Raw genomic sequence first — 23,725 nt, 5'->3', positions numbered from 1 at the left:
CCTTCGCTTTGATCTCCTCACAAGGTTACATGACTAATTGTGAACGACCGAGGGCCAAAGTCGTTCACGCAGTGTTGACGGTGGTGATATCTTGCAGCATTTAAGTTGAGTTCTCATTTCCATTCCCAACAAGTAAACAAGAAAACTCCGTTGGAATTGATGCTTCCCACGAGAGGTACCAGGAAGCAGCTTGGCTAAACCTTTCAGAGCGGCAAACCGGATTGAATGTCACTGGTAAGTCGAGTATGCTTCACATCTGTGGAGCATGAACAAAGAGCGCACAAACAAGCGTTTCCACCAATCGCTAACCACGCAGAAAACATCAATGTTATGCACTGCATATTAGAATGAATCTCACTAAGTTTCTCTGAAGTCCAAGTCAAATCTTAACCCAAAATCAAAAGAATTTTTTTTTCATGTCGTCCAATATAATGTCATTACGAAAATGCAGAATAAATAAGCTTACATTTATAATCCTTATTATTATTATCATTCACTTAAAATGTTTTACAAAAATACACATTTTTATGTAATTTTTTTAAATAATTTAATATATATTACATATTACACTGTAATATACTAATACACAATAAATATTTAAATATTTGGGTTAAAATAACCCAACCCCACTTTAATTGAGATTAACTGGAATGCAACAAGAACAAAAAAAAAAAAGAAAATAATTTTATGATGCTTCTTTTTTTCTAATTTGGCGATTAAATAAACCTGAATATGTTCTTCATATGTTCTCCACTCATTAAGAGAAAGTTACCTTGAATCACAACCATTTATACAAGCAAAACCACTGCCATCTGGAACCGTGAAGTCAGTGCGGATGGGAGAAAGAGTCTGGGTGGCTGTTTGTTTCTGTATGTAAACTATTTCAGCTATCAGTGGCATGGGCAGGAATGTGTGTGACCCACCACCCCAGACACCCACAGGGGGAGTGACAATCAAAGACACGCCTCCTTTATGTTACTATAACTACTGTATGCTAATGAGCCAAGCTGCAGCCTCTCTGCTTCATCTCAACAGGAGGTAACTCTAAACATACTACAATCCGTCTGGCTGCCTTCTCAGTCTTCATTAACATTCATAATGCATCAGACGCACTACGGATACAATGCCCACAGTGATAAACTACTAATGAGCAGGAACAAAAGCATCGGCCGTCCCAGTGTGGATGTACTGCGTGTGTAAACACCAATGGATGAAGCAGATTAAACTGCAATAAAAGAGTCCAGCGAGAGCAGAAGAGGTTATCAGCTCCGTATCTGGTGTGGAAGATGGTGGGAGTGTGAGAGAGAAATCCAAGGAGAGGGAAAGACGGTGATAACGCACTAATCTACAGATCTCCACAACAGATGGAACTTCAAGTGTCTGATCACTGGATGGGCCGCAGATTCAGCGCTAACAAAGCCTTTTCATTGAGAGACATTCTTCAGCCATCCTTTTCAAATCCCCTCCAAATGAGTCTCCTCTCTTTCACATACACCCCCAAAAGACCACCACAAACAGGCCAAGCCCACTATCCTACACATGACAAAGAACATGTTTGTTTGAAGCACATGACTTGAGTAACAAGAACTTACAAGAACTGTTTTTTAAAAGCTTCTATATTTTCTATAAATATTTTTATCTAAGTGTGAAGAAAGTATTCTTAAGAACTTTGGTCAAATGGAAAGTCTGCATGGACGTTAAAGGTTCTTCATGTCAATAATAACGGAAGTTACACTTCGTGGTTCTGTTCTTCATACCATTTTTGGTTCTTCAAAGATTTTTTCAGGAAAAAGTTAAAAGAACACTTTTTTTATCTAGGTGTGAAGAAAATGTTCTTAAGAACTTTTGTCAAATGGAAAGTCTCCGTGGATGTTAAAGGTGGAACAATCACTGTCAGTATTAAAGGACTTTTATTTCATGGTTCCGTTCTTCACACCATTTGCGTTTCTTCTAAAAACCTTTTTGGGAACAGTTCTTCAAGGAACCATTTTCAATAAATTGAAGAACATTTTCCATTAGTGTGCAACAAAAAGGTGCCACAGATGTTAAAGGTTTTTTCACCAAATCGTCCATAAAAAAGGTTCTATTTCATGGTTCAATTTTTCAATAATCTGAGAAAGCTTTCTCCATCATAAACAACCAACGTGCAACACAAAGGCTCCATAGACGCTAAAGGTTCTTCACAGAACTATCGATGCCAGTAAAGTAGCTTTATTTTTAAGAGTGTAGTGAATGTGTTACATATGGGAATTGTGCGTCTATATAAACCACATATGACAACGTGTCTTATTTTGGTTGCATTTGAAAGAGACCATAAAAAACACACAGAATGAGATGGGTGTTCGTTTTCCATTTACGATACGCCGGCAAAAGGAAGTTATTAGTCACCAAACTCGCTGTAAACGTCTAATTTAGGACCACCGTTCAAAGCGACGCTATCAAACACCCTCGGATGGGCGATATCCCTCCTCTCCCGCCTCCACCTGCTCTAACACGTCGTCTCCTTTGAAAGCTCGACAACCGTTTTTGGATGCTGCTGAAGGTTCACAGGCGTTCCAAAACCGCGGAGTCTAATTGCTTACAAAAGCCTTGCCCCTGCTTCTCTAAAGCGACATGTTTAAGCCATTCTACCCCGCATTCCTGGGAACAAAAGCAGCGGGACTCATTCTGCCCTTAAAAGCTGGGAGAAAGTTGATATGATGCCGTGGCTGGAGTTAAATGAGGCATATGCCAGCTGGCGGGGGGGGGAGGTTGGAGGGTCTCTTCTAGAAGAATGCGTGAAGATGAGGGCTCGAAGTTTGTTAATCCTTTCATTCCGAAGGAGGAGGGTTTCAAACTGACAGGCTTTGAGGAAAGATGAGAACCCGACGCTGTGATGGTTTCCAGGCACGATACAACTCAGACTCACCTAGCGACTGAATACCGACTCCCTGCAGACGTACTTCTGGTACAATCATTCTGGAGTTATCGCGCCTTGCTTAAGGGCACAATTGCGTTCGCCCATTGTCGGTGTGAACCTACAACCTTTAGGTTAACAAGTGCGCTACTTTAACCGCCAGGCAACACTTTCATCAACGTCATGCTGAGCTGGTCAAAGCTGCGAAGGACAGCGCATCAAAGACATCCACTCCTTTTAAAGAAAACCCACGCGCCTGAGAGCGGTTTACAGATATCACTGTGTATCCTCTGCAGACATGCACGCTACGGACAATCGACTGTACTGAACTTCCAAACTAAATAAACTTTCTCACAACAAACTCCACGGGTCAGACAAATCTACCGCACATGGTCGTGCCGGTGCGCCTAAAAAAACTATAAAAAGCTGTGAACAAAGTCATGTTTACAGAACTTGTTTTGACTACAGATGATTCTATTACATGCGAGCGATAGGTTAACCATAATAAGCATGTTCATACGCCACTTCAAAAGATGTCAATAGGGCGCAAAGGGGCCGCAATAACTGCTTCCTTCGTTTGATGAGTGGGAAAGCTTTCATTAAACAATCCAAATTATGTTTCTTGCACTTCTGATGAAGAAAAACAAGCGGTTTTCTTTAACAGCAGTGCCAACTTTGCTCACAATACTGTCTGAGATAAGAGCGCTTAACGGTTATTCTTCTGTTCAGCAAGATAACAATGCAAAATATGACTTTTTTTTTGCATTGTTATCTTAATAAACCACAGCTGATTGATTTTTGATAGATTAACAGTTTAAACGGTTTAACTTTAAACATTTATTCCACTGATTCAAAGCCGTAGCTTCTATTTTTGATTTTGCTTTTCCATTGTTTACTTTTTTTCTCTGCAACTTGACATTTTCCTCTTCCCGGCATTCTGTATTGTTGTGCAAAAACAGACTAATAAGCATGAAATAAATAATAACTTATAACAAATTACAAAAATTTTATGTTGATATGCATACTGATATATAATTTAAACAACACATGACATAAAATGATTAAAACCATAAAAATGAAATCACTTGAATTGCAAACTCCTATCTTTAAACTTACATATGATGCACTGATTTCAAACATGATGCATGTATTTTTTTTTCATGGTTATAAATTGTGTGTGTTGGACACTCACCCAGAAAAAGGCAGAAGATGTCTAGCGCTATTAAAAGTTTCCTCTTGCTGTTGTCTACGCCGTTGTTATTTAACGTGGACGTTCCTCCGTTTCTTGTTTCGGGTGCCATCGCCTTCTCGTACATATAGTTTTGCATTTGAGAAAGTTCTTCCTGAGGTCTTTCTCCTAAAATCCCACAGATCGACTGCAGCGGTTCGTTTCGGCGCTCTTGTCAAAGCAAGGACGCGTCGCGTGAAGTTTAAGGGAGTTAAAGTCCCGGCTAAAGTGGGAAGACCTCCTCGAAAAGTTAACGAAAACAGCGAGTTGTCCGTGCAGTCAAGTCCATTCAACTTCGTCCAGTGGAGCCGCGGTGTTTACGGAGCGGCGCCTTTCTGAATGAAGAGTCGTGTTGGGTCGGTTAGTGAGTTGTGATCTAGCTCTACGCTACTTGAAGGTTTGAACTGAGAGCGGCGTTTTAAAACTAGGAGATCCGCTCCCGTTTATGAATCCTCCTCTGGTCTCCACCTCCAGCTCAGCCCCCTTCTCCCGTCCCGAGCCGAGCTGAATGAAGCCCTCTCTCAGCCCCGCGGAGACACGCGCTCTCTCTCGCGCGCGCACGTCTCGCGCGCCCCCGGCGGCCGCTTCCGGAAGCACACCGTCAACAAACGCTCATTAAAGATGCGGCTTTATTTGTTTGTTTGTTTGTTTTCCTCTCAGTAAATAATTTCATTTCTTCATATTCCACGTTTTGTTCGTAAATATTATAAGTAAGACAAAAATAAAACGAATGTGTATTGTTTTTATTATTAATAAGTATTAATAAACTCTCTGTGAATCTGCTTTGTAGTCCACTTTCAGTCTATCCGTTTCACATCACCTCAGTGTTGTCCTTAATGGACGGGTTTTTAGCTGATTGCCATTTGTCTGTTTAGTATTCATTTAGTTAGTTGGCGACTTAAAACACGCCCGATTTAAATGGTATGAAGATCTAAAGGACAGGCTGCGAAAGAAGCAGGCGTTAAAAATGGAAGCGTGGTAGAAGTTCATCTTTCTGCAGGACAAGGATAAATTAACATCTGACTAGGGACTGAACAATATGGCCTACAATGGCTGTGTCAAAGTTCTGACCGCAAGCCAATAGGCCCGGATGATCTAAGCACTATATACAAGCTAATTGTTTTGCTCGAGCATCAGTGGACTAACCTACAGGAAACTTTAAAATAGATAAACTAATAACTTTTTGCAATTCTCATGCAAATGCAGCAAAAAAGTGTCTTTTTTTATTAACACCTTTTTTCATTTACGGATATATTCTAATATAGCCATTTTTTTTTCTAATTGAACATGTATGATTCAAGTTTTTGTATGTTTTTTAATAAAACAACTCTTGACTAGGACACGGATAAACGAGAGGCACCTAAGCACTGATGAAGCACTTCCATCTAGTGGTGAAAAGCACGTGATGCACTTGAACTACACTAGACCAGGGGTTTCCAAACACATTCTGAACACTGAACATTTAGCATGTATCCTTAATCACAATAGAGTTGATTCAGATCACCGGCTCATTAGTAGAGACTGGAAATAAGTGTGTCAGACTATAAGAAGACGTAAGCGTTGTGTAATAACTGCATACATACACACATACATATGCCAAAGATGTTTGGGGGCCACTGGTTTACTGGGACAAAAAGACTAAGCTAAACAAACTGAAGTTTACACAATTTATAAGAATAATCTGATCAATTTATTTATATTCAACATGTTTGCTTATAGCTATTATCTAATAAAATACTTTTAAAATGAAATAAAATTAATACCTACTTAGAGTGACCTTAATTTTGAATTTATATATATATATATATATATATATAAATATTTAACCTTTTTTTAGATGTAATATAAATATTTAATATGAATTAATTAAATATTAATATATAATATGAATTAATGTGTCACTATGGTTAAATGGTTTAAATTTCCATTAAATGTAATGCCATATGTCATATGATTATAAAATAAAAATCAAATGAAATTGTATGTTGTAGTTCCCGAAAGGCCTAGCCTATATGTTGTTATAAAATGGTTATCATAGTTAGAGTTATAACAGTAAAAAAAAAAGAAAAGAAAAGAAAAGAAAAATAAATCGTGTTTAGTTATTTAATTAAAATACAGCAAAGGAATGACTATAAAATTGAAAAAGTAAAACAAACAAACAAAACACACACCAAAGTAATATCAAAAACCTTAAACTCGTTTTTTTTTACCGCAAGTCGTAATAGAGAAAACAACCTTTCCTAATTTAATTTAACTAACAATACCTACATTTAATTAACAAACGTGACAAAAACGCAACAAAATTAGGCTGCTGAAATGAAAATGTAAAAAATAAACACAATTCAAAACTATAAGAGTATGTTAGCTGTGATAGCGTCCTAATTTTTGCTCTTTTGTACTTTTTATATTTATTTTTGCTTTTTATATTTTGCATATTTGTACATCATTCTTTTTGTGATCTGTCTTGTCTCGTCATCCTGTTGCACCGTAGAGCTTCTGTCACTAAAACGAATTCCTCGTGTGTGTAAACACACCTGGCGATAAAGTCGATCCTGATCCTGATCGAGTGTGAACGCCGCTCTGTTTGTGGGTACGGTGTGGGCTACGCGAGGTCTCGTGCTAACAAGCAGCAAGGGGAGTATATGCCGCTTGTTTACCTAAACCGCCTCTTTCTCGCCAGTTAACGCCTTATCAGCTGATCCGAGAGCCGTCTGTTTGTGTACGGTTTTACAGAGTCCCCCCCGAAGCTGAATTCAGATCAGCGCTTTAGAGGGGTTTAGCGGAGCTCTCTCTCTCTCTCTCTCTCTCTCTCCCTCACGCGCTCAAGCCCGCCTCCTGCAAGGCAGCCCGAGGACCTCGCATAGTAAAATGGCTGAAAAGCAGAAACACGAAGGCAGGGTAAAGATAGGACACTACATCCTCGGGGACACGCTGGGAGTCGGGACGTTCGGAAAAGTGAAGAGTTAAGTGTGTTCGTTTACCGTACGCGTTTGACTGTCGCGCGGAGCGGGAGCGCGGTCGTGTGTTTTCTGGGTTGTTAGTGCTGAACTTGCCGGCGGACGGGCTGCGCAGTTTACGTAGCTGAGATTGCGTAGGAAGCGCCTCCGCCGACGTCCTCCGGGCGCGAGGCGTGCGTATGCCGTTTGTGAATGCGACGCAGGGCTGGAAATTCTTTCAGCACCACAAGCAGACGCTACGCTTGCAATCTCGTTCGCGTAAATGTGTAGCATGACAACATTCGGGAAACTATCTCGTGTCTTGATGATGTTTGAGGCTTCCGTGATTACGCCTCGTCGATATTTGGTATTTTACACATTTTAATGCCTTGTCATCCTCCCTGAAGTGCGAGCAGTCGTTGAGCTGCGCTCTTTAACGTGTCATTCGCATACATTTCCAGCACCCAAATCCTTTAACCTTTAAAGCGTTTGCCTCCGACGTATATTGATCCTATCACTGTAAAAGCAGCCGCGGGATACATGCTGTAGTTACTGTATTTTACCTGCAGTGCCTCTTTGACCTTGCAGTCATTTTCTATTCTGAGCGCGTGTGGGAATGCCGCTCATTTTGGGAATGACCTTTCGCCCGGGTTCCAGCTTTTCCTGGGTACTGTTAAAGTAGCACCTTATTTTATAAAACGTTACGTGTCGCTTTAAAGCGCATACACGCATTAGTGATGTCTTACGGTCATTACCTGGTGTGCATTATGTCACCTCAAGAAAAACAAATGCTTTGTTTTCTTTCCAACTAAGATGCCTAACGTCGCCTAGACAGCATGTTTGCCTGTGCCGCAGTTTTAGACAAGTATTCCCATTCATCTCAATGGCCTTTGCTCAGTTGCTACAGGAACCCAGGTATCTGACAAGCTTCAGGCCCCCCGCGGATCATATTCCCTTCTTGCCCCGATGCAAATCCATAGAGCGCTATCCATCCACTGTGGTTATAGTATTATTTTAAAAGGTAAAAGTCGGTTTCAGAATTAGAAACCATAAAATACATTAAAGCAATATTCAAAAAGCAGGGAAAAAACAACAATACATACTTATTAGATAGAATAGAATGAGGAAGAATGACGATCTCATGAAGCTAGTTTATTAAAAATTTATGCAAACTCAACCACAGATTTATAAAGTACTGATTCAAAGATGTAATTTTTGTATTATTTTATTTCTAAAATATTTATATAAATGTTATTACAGGTATATATATATATATATATATATATATATATATATATATATATATATATATATATATATATGAAATAAAACAATGGCAAAAATAATATACCTATGAAATATTCATTTTGATTTATTTTACAGTGCAATTGTTTTACAATATTTAGCTATTACTGTTGTTGTTAATTATATATAATTCAGTTATATATATACATATATAATTCAGTATAATCCAGTTCTGCTCCTGGGGGGCTCAGTTTAGCTCCGGCACATTTGTTTGGAAGTTTCTGGTAATCCCGAAGTCCTTGATTAGCTGGTTCAAGTGTGTTTAATTAGGATTGGAGCTAAACTCTGCAGGATAGCTGCCATCCGTGAGCAGGACAGGACACCCCCGCTTGTAGCTGGTTGAGCTAGGTTAGCACACCGCTAACTGATTAACTCTCCTAGGCTACTTTTTTCTTTCAAATACACAGATGTTTTTGGATGGCTGCCAACGGAGAAAGATGCTCCTTACGTTCAGATAATGATGTCTAGTACCGCTGTCTGGGTAGACTGCATGCTTTTTGATTTTTGAGACGAATCCGAAGACTGTTTGCAAACGCAGATAAAAGAGTTCGCATTATTCATCAGTCACCAGTCACCAGTGTCCCGAGGAGACTAAGGCTAAAGAATTTTATCAAGGTGGGAAATCTAACAGCCTTACTTAGCTCCACATGAGATCTCATGACCGGGGTTTAAGTGCACTCATGTGACGTGACCTTTCAGAGAAACGCACACAAGCTACCAAATACTCCGCCATAATACCGAAAACAGTTCATTAACAGTTTAAACAGGTTTCTTCCTTGCCTTTAAAGACTGAAGGCCCCGCGGGGAGGTGTGCTGTGTGAATATAGCATCTTAAACTCCCTCCGTACTGCATGCTTAGGGTGTCAGTGTACTGAAATATCCACAGGGGAAGCAGATTTGCTTGCAAGAGAACCTTCAACTGTTAGTAGACCTGTAGACTGTGGGTGCTGACTTCTCACTCGTTAGTTCATGTTATATATGAAATGACACTAAAATCCTAATATATAAAAAGTATAGCTATTAATGAGGTCTGATATATTACTTAGTACGATGGATTCAACCTTACTACATAAGATTTTACCATTCACAGTCATTTAAAAATATCTAATCTGATGGCTATTTGTACTTCTTGACAGCGCTAAAACACACAATTGTATATAAATAAAAACATTTCAGTGTTCAAAAGTAACATGACTTACATGAATATAGTTTTTTAAATGTATGATTACTGTATAATCATTTTCATGCATATTTATGCATGGTTGATTATAATGACATGCATATATTTCTATTTCAAATATATATGTTTTTACTTTCTTTTTATCGATAGCCTAAAAAAAATGCATATGCTTGCGCAAAAATGTTAAGCAGCACAATTGTTTTATTATTGATAATTATTAAAAATGCTTTTTGAACACAGATATTATATGTAGGCGTATTTTATGCAGATTAGAATAATTTTTTTGAAGGATCGTGTGCCACCGATGACCGGACTGCTGAAAATGCAGCTTTAAAAAATTCTAAAAAGTTTTACGGTATTTTTAATCAAATACAAAAAAAAAAAAAAACATTTCAAAAATCGTACTAATCTCAGACTTTTTAAATATATAATTAAATATATATTTATATAAAATATATCTACAAGTATTTATTAAATATTAAATGTTATTAAATATATTTATTTGATCAGCATTTTTTTAACAAATAGATGCAGCTTTCTAAACTATATATATATATATATATATATATATATATATATATATATATATATATATATATATATATATAAATAAATATTTATAATAGACAATACCCTGTAATGTGTATGTCAGATTCTAGTTATTATAATTAAAGAACAATATCAGTTCACATATGTAGGCGAGTGTATGTGTGTGTGTGTGTGTGTGTGTGTGTGTATGTGTGTGTGTGTGTATCCCCACCTTTGCCATTTTGTAGAAATATCTCGCTTGCTACAATAATGTACAGGACTGATAATATATCAAATCAAACAAATTTAGGTATTTGTTTTCATAATGCTCACTGGGCAGTATCTAATACTGTATAAGCAATTGTCTTAAGGCTGTTATACGAAAGTCCAAACTCAGAGTAGATCAGGTTTTGTTTGTTTGAACGGAGGGCTCAGACCTGAAATGAATGTCTCCTCTCTTTCTTTGTTTTCTTAGAAGGTTTGTGTTAGGGGTCGCTGGCCCACAGTGCCGATGCTTGCTTTCTTTGGAGTAAAACGTATCTTTCATCAGCTGTGTTTACGATACCGAACCGCTGGCGATGGTATTTCAGCTGAGTCTTCGCTGATGTGTGTGTGTTTGGCCAACAGTTGGAGAGCACCAGCTAACGGGACATAAAGTTGCCGTGAAGATCCTCAACAGGCAGAAGATCCGCAGTCTCGATGTCGTGGGGAAAATCAAAAGAGAGATTCAGAACCTTAAGCTCTTCAGACATCCACATATCATCAAGCTGTGAGTCAATCACACACAAAAAAAACCTAATGAGTGGGTTTTAAAGAAAAATGATTTTTAAGTCTAGGGTAACTGGCGACCTAAGCTTCTTAAAGATTTTAAGAAGCTTTATGTCTTTTAACTGCAATTTCAGGGAGACTTTGATACGGTGCACATACAACTTTAGGAGAATTACAAGGATCATTACACACACTGACTTTATGTACTCGATGTGTGTCACAAGTCAAAACAACCATTTGTTGAAACTGAGCTGCAAAAATGGCTTGCGCTGAAATCAGCATGTGATTTCCAAAAGATCATGAGACGGTGAAGAATGGAGTAATGATGCTGAAAATTCAGCTTTGCCATCACAGGAATAAATATATGTTTTTCAAATTAAAATGAGTGCTCTCAATCGATTAATCACGATTAATCACTTCCAAAATAAGTTTTTGTTTACATGATACATGCGTGTATATAAGTACACACAGTATTTATTTAAGAAAATCATTCTTTATATATATATATATATATATATATATATATATATATATATATATATATATATATATATATATATATATATGACATTTATATGTAATATAAATTATATGAATATAAATATATACATGTAAGTACATATCAGTATTTTTCAGAACATATACTGTACTTGTGTGGATTTATATGTGCATAACAAATATATACAGCACAGTAAACAAAAACTTAGTTTGGGATCTGATTAATTATTTGACAACACTAATATATTTAATATTATATATAAATATGTTAAAATGTATTCTTAAATATATACATTTGTGTGTGTGTGTGTGTGTGTATTTACATATACACAGTACACACATATACTATGTAAACTTTTTTAAAAAGAGATTAATTATTTGATAGTACCAAATTAAAACAGAAAACAGTCGTTTTAAATTGTACAATATTACTGTATTTTATCAAGTAAATGCAGTCCTGGTGAGTATAAGACTTTCAAAAATATATACATATAAGAAAATTATGAAAATATATAAATATAAAAACGCTGGCGGTGTGTATAAGTATATATGTAGCAATAGGCATATTTTGAATTATTTTATATATAAGAAAAAGTTGTTTTAAATTGTAGCCTTTTTTTAACAATATTGCTGTTTTTACTTTATTTTCAAAAAAATAAATGCAGCCTTGGTGAGCATAAAAGACTTATTTTAAAACACGTACAATTCTCAAACATTTAATAGTTATATAAAATATCTTTAAATATATTTATTAAATACTAAATGTATTATTGAACGTTATTAAATATATGTATTTAACCAGCAATTGTCTTTAACAAATAAATGCAGCTTTGTAAGCAATTTAAAAAAAAAAAAAAGAAACAAATGAAGTATAAAATCAAAGCAAGAAAGAAACTGTAAGTAGGTTAGAGTGTAGTCAAAGTTTTGGGTTGTAATGATAAAATAGGAAATGTAGCAGTTAAATAGCATTTAACTGATTATTGTAACTGGTTTGTAAAAGTGTGTTTTAGGCAGGTTCGAACATAGTTAATCGTTTCACAAAGCGGTTGGTTCAGTTCACTCAGAATTTCAAAAAAGCTCTGCTTGTCCCATCACTACTATACTTTAAAGTCTGTTCTTGTGAATAAATAAAGAACCAAAGCCAGGAACAGAAGCAGAAGGAATAAAACAAGGTACTGACAGCGAGCTAGACAAAGACGAGAGCTAATTGGACGATAATGCGCAGGTGAATGTAGAGGAAACGGGAACAAGACAGAACTACAGACTAAATCTGTGAAGACAAGCAAATGCATTTCAATTCTACATTCAGAGGAAGTGCGCAGGATGACTTTCGGCTACATTTCGTGTGTTGCGATTCTCGTTCGGGACATGGGCTCTTTCCAGGATCGCTCTGATCAGAAGTTAAGGAAATGACAGAATAATCCTTTTATCTACCCGCGTCTCCATCTCTCACTCTGCTTCTTCCCTGCTCTCACTAATCATAATGCAATCGGCGTGTTATTGCATTCTGGACACTTTCCACGTCGAGCCCCTGCTGCGCTTCTCTGTGTATTTGCTCTGTTTTATCGCGGCGTGTTCTGTGCTCTCCTTTTATCATTATGATTCGGGGATTGGATTCCGTACAATTACATTATGTTTATTTAAAATCACATCAGGTATCCCAGACTCTTTGAGCATCCTCCGTGTTAAACCCTCTGAGGAATACGGGGCTCGTCTTTCTCTACTGCCTGTTTGAAAGACTGTCTCCTGTTATAAGGGCTCTTCTGTTGAATGTAAACAGGAACAACAACAGAAGACTGCCAGAAGGTGTCTCTGCAGAAATTATGATCAACATTTCTGACCTTTATCAACATTTCTGGTTCTAAGAACTGCAGCGTAATACTTACGGTCTTGTAATGTTATCCAATATATTTTTACATATTATATATTTATACATATACATATTTTTACATATTATATATTTATCTTCATAGAGAAAGCCTGGCCTTGATTGAATTTTATATTGGCACGTTATTATTTTTATTGAAATTTTTTTACAAATAGGTTGATATAATTGTATGTATTTTCAAAATAATAAATTGTATTATAAGCACCATATTTGTTATGTTCCAGCCATAAAATAAACAAATGATTATTGAATTTTAATTTAATTTTATTATTTTAACAACATACCTACATACTAGTATATAATATAACATACTAGTGAAGAATTTAAATTAAATGAAACTTAAATTACAATAATAAAAAAACCAATATAACAAATCTGTTGCTTATATATATATATATATATATATATATATATATATATATATATATATATATATATATATATATATATATATAATTAAATTAACAAATAATTTATTAGGTTTTTAAATAACAGCTTTAAAAGATATGACTGCATTTCACAGATAAAAGATATCACAGCATTTAATAGAATTTAATAACTAATTTTTCCTGCAAAACAATGGCATACAGGTTTGATCTCATCGTAGTTTATGTAAGACTAACACAAATCAAGATCACTTCTAAAATATAACTTTAAATCAAATGAATTTGCATCAAAATGGTGTTCAATTTGTTCTTTTCTGTGCGCAAGGTGTAAAAACATATGCATGCGATCAAGACAGTGTCCTCCAGGCCGTTTGCTATGCTTACTGTTGAGGCTCTATTATATTGCTGCGTTGAAAGCATCAGCATTAAAGGCTCTTGTTGAGTTTCTGTGGTGTGTTGCAGGTATCAGGTGATCAGCACTCCCACAGACTTCTTCATGGTGATGGAATACGTGTCTGGAGGGGAACTCTTTGACTATATTTGTAAGCACGGAAGGGTAAGAATCATCTGTCAAGCTTTTACAAATAAAGTCAGCTGCAGGCTAACAGCCTCTTAGACTCATGGGAAAGGCCAGTGACTTTCTCACATTGTGTACAAAGCTGCAAGCCATACTCCCTTTAAAGAATTCATTCTCAAACTAGCATTCTAACCTCATATTCGCTGAATATGGCTTATTGTTTTCGTGTTGGTCATCTAATAGCCCAAAGCTGCTTTATTAGACTTACTTGCTTTTGTTGCTCCGGTCTGGATTTGAGCACGGATTAACCTTTCTGTCTTCCGAACCTGTTGGGGTTATGGGGATCCAAGCTTATCCAAACAGCAGCTGATCCAGTGAAGTGCTCGTGGGAAGGGTCAGGGAGTTCATCCATAGGGCTCAGTCTTTGTGTTATCTGGGTTGCCTACAATGGCACAACCTGAAGGGTCATATTGCAGGACTTGTTTAGTTTGCACACACAACCCACAGCTGACTATGGTGTAATTTGATCAGAGGCGTTTTATTTTTAGAGTGTTAATTCATCAACACTTAACCAGCTTTCTGAATTATGTTTTGATGACATGATGTTCTTTGATACAGGAATAATTCGGGTAAATCCGGTCAGTTTCTTACTGCCATATAAAAAGAAACCCAGTTTACCTCAATGTAACCTAAGAATATGAGTTATCCATATTTCCCACAGCGATGTTTCCGTATACACTGTAAAAATATGTTAAAATAACTTGTTACTGCGCTGCCTTATTTTTTCAATTTTAAGTTACTTAATGTCAATTTAAGTGACAACTGTGACTATATATATATATATATATATATATATATATATATATATATATATCATAACATTTTGTAAAATTTGCACTTTTATTACATTTAACTGATGCTGTATCACATTTGACAGATTTTCAACATCAATTCTCTAGGCATAATATTTAAACTGTTAAGTTAAATTCAGTAAATTGTCATTTTGAAATATAATTAACAATATAAAAGTTATTATTGCAGTGTACACTTAGGAAAGTGTAAGAAAAGTACTGCTGTAGAGATACAGACATTCAGCTTAAACTCACAGAGAACAAAATAGCTGTTTTTGGGATAACGTTTGATACAGTAATCTCTCTGTTGTGTCTCATGTGCAGGTGGAGGACACAGAGGCGAGACGTCTTTTCCAGCAGATCATCTCAGCAGTAGATTACTGCCACAGACACATGGTGGTGCACAGAGACCTCAAGCCTGAAAATGTACTGCTGGATGGCAACATGAATGCCAAGATCGCTGACTTTGGTACACACACACACACACACACACACGCGCGGACAGCTAATGTTGTGCAGACTGTGAGGGATAGTTGCCAAGCAACCGGCTGCAGTTTTGCTGCAGGTCCACTCATGTGGTTTGTATGAGGCATGGTGTTTGATTATCCACAGAAGAGCAAAGAGGAAAATACATTAATCTGCCCTGCAACTAGATGTGTTGAGCTACTCCACATATACGGTGGGGTCCACATTTTTGAGACCACCGGCGGAAATGCTTTAATTTCGAAATTTAACTTTACAATAAAGTGTTTCATACCTGCCATGAAATACATTTGATTTACTTCTGTGAGGAGTCTTGGCCAATCAAACTCTGTTAAGTATGTTCGTGTGACATTGTTTGTCAGGTCTGTCAAACATGATGTCAGACGGAGAGTTTCTGAGAACAAGCTGTGGATCACCCAACTACGCTGCACCAGAGGTCATCTCAGGAAGGTGAGAGGTCATGAAGTCAGTTTTATCATAGTCGACCAGATCATACGCATCACGTACAGTTCACGGCCGTGAAAAGCCAAATAATCTGCCAGTGGGGTAAACAAAATAATCTTGTTTTCTGTTTGAAATAGGATTATTGCGATTATCCCATTGGCAGTTCATTTCGCTTGTTCTAAACAAAAACTCACTTAATTTTGACTTGTTTTTTTTCTGGCTGGAAACAAGACAAAAAATCTAGTCTTGAAAAGCATTTTTACAGTAAAAAATTATAATTTGCTGATAATTTACTCATCCTCTAGCTGTCCAATGTGTAGATTTGTTTTGGTTTAATGTGTTTATTTCTTTTCTTATACAGAGATTTGGACTATTTTTTAATGATTTGAATCACAAAATGGATCATCTTTCAGTGAATGGGTGCCATCAGAATGAGAGTTTGAATAGCTGATAAAAAACATTACCACATGACTCCAGTCCATCAATTAATGTCTCGCGAAGCAAAAATCTGTGTGTTTGTAATAATCAATCATATTTTGATTTCGAAATATACTATGCACCCTCATCAGGGTGGAGGATGACGAAGTGTGATTATTGTATTATTAATTCATGTGTTGGCCAGAAGCGAAGGTTTAAAGTTTAAATCACCTTGATGATAGATTTGTTTCTCACAAAAACTCTCCCCTTCACGAGCTGTTAATAAATGGACTGGAGTCGTGTGAATAATTGTGATTGTTTTATCATCTTTTTGGACTCTCATTCCGACGGCACCCATTCACTGCAGAGGGTCAGTTGGTGAGCAGGTAATATAAAGATACATTTCTCCAAATCTGTTACGAAGAAAAAACTCTGCAGTTGATGGCCTGCAGTTAAGTCAGTTTAAAAAAAAAATAATTTGAGTGAACTATTTCTTTAATTTTTATAGTCAAAGATCTGGCTTGTAGGAAAATCAGTCCAAGCCTTAACTAGCTGTGTGCTTTGTGGTATGGACTGCATGGATACACTGCACATAAATATTATATCAGGCCTTCATACATTTTTTATCTAATACTGATTGTCGTCTTGTTCTTTACGTTGATGGAAACTTGGCTTCATTCATTCAAGTGATAGACATGTTGAGACGATGTAGAAGCACATATATTCATTCAGTGAGGTGTTTTGTTTCAGGCTGTATGCTGGTCCAGAGGTGGACATCTGGAGCTGTGGCGTCATTCTCTATGCACTTCTCTGTGGGACTCTGCCGTTTGATGACGAGCACGTGCCTACACTCTTCAAAAAGATCCGCGGAGGGGTCTTCTACATCCCAGAATACCTCAACCGCTCAGTGGCCAGTCTGCTTATGCTAATGCTGCAAGTGGACCCACTGAAGAGAGCTACTATCAAAGACATCAGGTGACTAATTATAACACCCCTGAAACTAAGGGGCCATGAACTGTCTGTTTTATTATTTTGTACTGTACTCTGAGCTTTCCTGATAATGTTAGATTTTTTTAATGTAAGATCCAGAAAACATCATTTAGAAGTAATAGGTTATTTTCTATCCTGTTTTTAACCGAGTTATCAGGACGCTCTGTTTGAATAGGCATGGCAGATTGGAGATTGTAAATGGCCACTGCTATAATTGGCTATCAGAAAAGAATTTTAGACTTTATACTTAAAAAAAAAACATTATATATATAATTTGTTTTTCTATTTTTTAAGTTACTAAAACATTTAAATATGTAAAAAACAAAAAGGACAAAAAGACATATTTTATATAAATGATCTTAATATATTTATTACTTAGACATTTTTATTAATTAATTATTGAATATTTAGTATTTTCCATACTTTCCATTTACTTACATTCTATTTTTCATACAGTTAGGACTGGGTAAAAATATGTATTTAATATTTAACTGCAGTCTTTACTTGAACTTTTGAACTTTTTATTTAAACGTTGTATAAATAACATAAACAATACTTCTCAATCTTAACTTGCAGAAAATGTTGAGCAGATAGTAGTGTAATATTAACAATTTACTATTTATATGTAAATATTATATATACTATTATATTATTACTATTTATATATAATATTAACTATTTTTTATATAGAACTATTACTACAGTGCTATTTTGTTGTATCTTACATTTTATTGTGTGACAGAGAGCACGAGTGGTTTAAGCAGGACCTTCCTTGCTACCTCTTCCCCGAGGACCCCTCGTACGACGCCACGGTGGTGGACGAGGAGGCCGTGCGCGAGGTGTGTGAGAAGTTTGAGTGCACTGAAGCCGAAGTACTGAGCAGCCTCTACAGCGGAGACCCTCAAGACCAGCTGGCCGTGGCCTACCACCTCATCATCGACAACCGGCGGATCATGAACCAGGCCAGCGAGTTCTACCTGGCCTCCAGTCCCCCGACCGGCTCCTTCATGGACGAGGGCATGCCTCTGCCCCCGGGGGTCAAACCTCACCCCGAACGGATGCCCCCGCTCCTGGCCGACAGCCCGAAGGCCCGGTGCCCCCTGGACGCCCTCAACACCACCCGACCCAAACCGCTGGCGGTAAAGAAAGCAAAGTGGCACCTGGGCATACGGAGCCAGAGCAAACCCTACGACATCATGGCTGAGGTTTATCGTGCCATGAAACAGCTGGAGTATGAATGGAAAGTGAGTGGCTCAGAAACACATAGGTGTTCTTGTTTGGCCAGTGAGAATATAGATGTGTTATTGTACCGGCTGTGGTGGGATTTTTTAGGTGGTGAACCCCTATCACCTGAGAGTGCGCCGGAAGAATCCTGTCACGGGTAACTTTGTGAAGATGAGTCTGCAGCTCTATCAGGTGGACAATCGTAGCTACCTGCTCGACTTCAAGAGCATTGACGGTGAGCAGCAAATCCGACTTTTAAATGGATCGCACAGATCTACTTTTACCGTACAAGTAGTATAAAATGTATAGTTTTCATCTCATGCGGGCGATGTAGGTTTAATCCAGCCTGTTACTCCTCGCAATATCTCTTCACTTTCAGACGACACGATAGAGCACAGGTCGGGCTCGTCGACTCCCCAGCGCTCTGGCTCCACGGCTGGCCTCCATCGGCCTCGCCTCAGCATCGACTCTGCCACCGTGGCTGTGGAGATGCCCCTGCTGAGCAGCTCTCTGCCGGGCTCTCTAACGGGGAGCACACCTCTGCTGGCTCCGCGGCAGGGCAGTCACACCATGGACTTCTTCGAAATGTGTGCCAGCCTCATCACTACCCTGGCTCGCTGAGACCCTCGCACGCCATCATCCGATGGTCTTTACCTCTTTACAGTCAAAAGGTGAAAGGTTAAGGGTTGTGACCGATGGAGTTGGGGTGCTTTTATGTCAGTCCCACAGTAGCGACACAAACGTATGGTTCCCTAAAGGGTTTTTGGACCGGCCTACAGAAGTATGGAAGTCATTGCATTAGTTAACTGATAATATCATCAAAGTCTTCAGCAAACTAGTCGTGATCATCACTTAATCATGCCTTTAACATTGTACGTTAATACATAACTTATGTACGATTTATTATGTACGTGACCATGGACCACAAAACCAGTCATAAGGGTCATTTATGTTTTGAAATACATCATCTGAAAGCTGAATAAGTTCTCCATTTATGTATGGTTTGTTATGATATTTGACTCAGATACAGCTGTTTGAAAATCTGTTTGCAATCTGAGGGTGCAACAAAAGATAAAAAACATAAATTTAAAAAGATTTGTCCAAATGAAGTATTTATCCATGAATATTACTAATCATACATTAAGTCATGATAATATGTAATAAGAAATGTACAAAAGATCTTCATGGAACATGATTCTCACTTAATATTATTATGATTTTTGGCATAAAAGAAAAATCAACCAACAATGTATCGTTGGCTATGGCTACAAATATACCTGTGCTACTTATGACTGGTTTTGTGCTCCAGCATCATGCATTAAAAAAAATAATGCACTGTAAGATATCGCTTAGGTTTTAAGTAAAATAATTACAAATGATTAACATTATTATTGATTTGAATTCGCATTCTCATTTATAAACGCTAAAATCTAATTCAATTCCATTGACGTTTGACAATGAGATCTTTTTTTTTTCTTTTGTTCCGTTACTGTAAATTGTCAATTTAAAACAATTATCTAATGCCGTGACATTCGTTCTTTCCAAAAACCTTTTTTTAGGTCCACCTTAGCCAGATGCCGTCCTCATCGTCACGCGTCTAAATAACTGAAAACAAACTATAAACGCGCTCCTGATTTTATACACACTTTTTCTTTTTTTAACAAAACGTATTATACAGTATATTTATATTCTCACGTCGATCACCTGAGTTGTATAGTTTAGTTTGATAGCCATCGATTGCAGTGACATACCAAAAATAGGTTTATACGATATAGATCACTATTTAATTATATCGGAGATTCTCGCTTGTTATACGAAGAAGCTGTATCTGTCATGTTATTTAAGCGGTGATTGCTGGAGTGTTCTGGGTTTGGCTTGCAGTCTCCAGAGAGCGCTGTGAATGCTGTCGCTGAACGTCACGGTGAATCTCTGACGATACACGCCATCTGCGGTGGAGAGGCCCGAGCCTTGCTCACGTCACGGGCTGTGCTGCCGTAGAAAGACAAACACGCTGGACGAAGGCAGACAGACCGGCCAAAGAGCTTCAGTGCTGTGCCTTGATACGGCTAAAACGACATGGATGAAGCAGAGAATGTGCCAGTCATTTCGTTGATACGAGCGAGCCTTTAATTAGACGGCCTTAAAATATTCCCAATGCTTGAGATTACAGACAGCCAGAAAGACCTTATTAAAGCATTCATCTTTGGAGGACACATTTAGCTTCATTCAATTCGTTTGCGCTTCAGAAACTAGATTTTAGTGCTATATTAAAAAGTATTTTATGAATCGTCTGACGTGATGAAAAAAAGCTATTTATATATTACAGCGTTTATGTATTAAAATCTATATTTTAGCAATCAGCATTTAATATATGCAGTACACATCATTAAAGAATTTAGCTCGTAATTATTTTTGTTTGTATCTATTATATATCACCTGTCGAAAGTTTGGGTTAGGTAGGTAAGACTTTTTTTTACGTGTTTAAACGTCTCTACTGCTCATCAAGGATGCATTTTTTTGATCACAAATGCAGAAAAAAATTCTGTATTATTACAATTAAAAAAAAATTCTATGCGAATATATTGGAAATTATAATTTATTTCTGTGATGCAAATGTGAATTTGTGGCAGCGATCAGCAGTAATATGATGATTTGCTGTTTAATAAACATTTCTGAATTATTAAAAAATTAAAAAAACAGCTTTAAATTTTTGAACTTCAACTAAAAAGTTTTAGGGTAAATAAGAAAAAAGAGAGAAAAAAAAGCATTATATATGCAAGGATGCATGAAATTAATCAAAAGTGACAATAAAGGCCTTTATTATCTCAAATAAATACTGCTTTTTTTAACTTTATATCCATCAAAGAATCCTGAAAAATAAAATATCACAGTTTCTCTAAAATAAACCCATTTTCAAAGGATTTCTGAAGGATCATGTGACACTAAAGACTGGAGTATTGATGCTTAAAATGGAGGATTGCATCACAGAAATAAATTACATTTTATGATATATTCCCATAGAAAAGTGTTATTTTTAATTTGTAATAATATTTCACAATTCTTACTTTATTTTGAATCAAATAAATGCAGGCATTCAAAGAAAAGAGACGTCCAAAAACGTAAAAAAAAAAAAAATCAAACTTTTGACCGGTAGGATATTGCTTAAACATTACATGGGTGGTGTGTATCTGATGAGAAGATAAAAAGTGACCCAAGCCAAGAGCATTTAAAAGAGCGCGTCACGTGACCCCCTTCCCCGGGATGCCTTAAATAGATTGTGAACTTTATTGTTTCTAATCGAATATGCTTTACCGCATTTGTTCATGCGTGTTGTTGTTTGTATGGAGTAGATATAATGTATTTATTAGTTACACATATTTATTCTTTATTTAAGCTCACCTCTGAAGTGTTACTTGTGAACAAAAAGCGGATTTGTTGAAGTTGTCTTAGTGCCAACGTGTGTGAATGGATGACTACAACACAGCCAGGAAACGAAAACCAGAGGAATGAATACTATATGCAGTCTATACACCATGAAAATATCATTCAATCTAACGCGGCAGCCAAAAAAAAGATGCTTTCGGTTCGGCGGTTCGAATCGAATATTTGTTTTTGTCGGCCATTTTCATATTCAGTCCCGGTGGTTCATAATTCACAAAGACAAAGTTGATCACAAACTGTATTTGTATAGATGTCCCCCCCCGTCTCGTGTGCATGAGCAGAGCGTTTGTGCGTTTCGTGTGATTTGTAGTTGCACCAGTTGCACCATTTTAACCGAATGTAAAACGGAAAGACGGAAAGTTCTCGTAGAGATCATATCATTTACATCGAATGCGATAGACGTGATGCCTCAAAAAAAAAAAAAAGTGCAACGGTTAAGCGGCAACTGCTGGGGGACGTTTTTTTTGCAGATTTTCGCAGGAGATTAGAGTGGATTAGGGTGTTGTTTTCTTGGAAAAATCTGAAATTCCTCCGAGAATTTAAAGCCCTTACGCATTCTTAACATTTCCCCACAAATCCCAAGTTCACTCCGGGTCGTTTTGAGGATCAGCTCGACTTCTTGGAGGGGAGGGTGGGGGGAGAAAGTGCTGATGTGAAGCTAGGCTAGTTTCCCCCCGCCCCCCCCGCTGCCGGACTTTGCTGTTGCATTAAATAAATAGATCGCCCCAACAAACGATATGGTTTAACTCAGGGGTGTCCTGCACTCGGTCCTCTGAGTTTAGATTCAACCCCGCTAAAACACATACACCACGCATGTCTGAAGTACTTGATGAGCTGGGTCAGGTGTGTTTAATTAGGGGTGCATCTAAACTCTGCAGGACACCCCTGGTTTCACTTATTCATCTCGGCCTGAACGTGTACGAATTTCTTTCTCCTGTCCGGCGTGAAAGAAGACGTTTCGAATAACGCTGCCGGTAACCGAACATGGAAGGCTTCCAGCGTTCTTCAGAACAGATTCTTTTGTGTTTAACAGAAAGTGCGTTTAATTGTGAGGGCATCATTTAAACATTTGGGTGAACTATCCCTCGTTATCAGATCTGGACGGGAATCGGTGCATGCTTTATGCAGTCGTGGTTGTTAGTGTTTGTCATGTTTAGAGGCCAGATAGCAGAAGCATGACAGTTTAATGACTGTTATAGCAGCTTTATGGCTGTGCTTAGTGGAAAGTGGTCAGAAACTTTACCGCCTCTTTATGTTAGATTGACGGCCACGGCTTCTGTGTTTTTTTTTGTCTGTGTGCCGGACGGCGTCCCCTTCCTCCCTCTCTCTCCAGTGTAGTGAAAGATGACAATGATGTGTTTTCTGCCTGTTCCTGAGCCCTGCTGGGAGACGAGCTCTGCCTGTCGCTGTCTACGTGTCTCTACTGTACATGTGCGCGTGTCATTTCCTGTCTGTGTGTGCGGTTTGTATTTTAAAAGTTATGCACTGCATGGTGTTCCTGTTCTGATTTGCACTTTAATTTTTATTGTTAAAAAGAAACAAAGGGAAAATAAAGTGGTATATGCATTTTGTCATTTGTGTCATTATTTTGATATTTTTATTCGATAGACATTTTCTTAAACATCAAAGCGGCGTATTAATGACACTAAGTTATGCTGCTGAAAATTCAGCTTACCTTTTATAATTAACATTTATTTTACATATTTATTTATATTCATTCCTTACCATAAACATTTAATGAATAT

At 37.4% G+C, this 23,725-nt stretch overlaps 2 protein-coding genes across 3 annotated transcripts in view; one reads left to right on the top strand and one right to left on the bottom strand.

The window, feature by feature from the left end:
- Window positions 1-4,623, bottom strand: part of plpp3 (phospholipid phosphatase 3) — a 35,526-nt gene extending 30,903 nt beyond the window's left edge. For both annotated transcript variants that reach the window (XM_043219125.1, XM_043219124.1), the window contains exon 1: window positions 4,089-4,623. In XM_043219125.1, the coding sequence (XP_043075060.1) occupies window positions 4,089-4,224 (136 nt within the window). In that variant the 5' untranslated portion in view covers window positions 4,225-4,623. The remainder of the gene's footprint in view (window positions 1-4,088) is intronic.
- A 2,306-nt stretch (window positions 4,624-6,929) lies between these two features.
- prkaa2 (protein kinase, AMP-activated, alpha 2 catalytic subunit) lies at window positions 6,930-23,549 on the top strand. The gene is made up of 9 exons (XM_043219441.1): window positions 6,930-7,086; window positions 10,701-10,842; window positions 14,076-14,169; window positions 15,306-15,450; window positions 15,827-15,914; window positions 17,076-17,300; window positions 18,058-18,559; window positions 18,648-18,774; window positions 18,919-23,549. Exons 1-9 carry the CDS (start codon window positions 6,993-6,995, stop codon window positions 19,158-19,160), a joined length of 1,659 nt encoding a protein of 552 aa, XP_043075376.1. The 5' UTR covers window positions 6,930-6,992; the 3' UTR covers window positions 19,161-23,549.
- The last annotated feature ends 176 nt before the right edge of the window (window positions 23,550-23,725 follow it).

Source organism: Puntigrus tetrazona, chromosome 20 (assembly GCF_018831695.1).
Source record: "Puntigrus tetrazona isolate hp1 chromosome 20, ASM1883169v1, whole genome shotgun sequence".
Lineage (NCBI taxonomy): Eukaryota > Metazoa > Chordata > Actinopteri > Cypriniformes > Cyprinidae > Puntigrus > Puntigrus tetrazona.
Note: the sequence above shows the minus strand (reverse complement) of the source record. Positions and strands in the feature narration are given on the sequence as shown.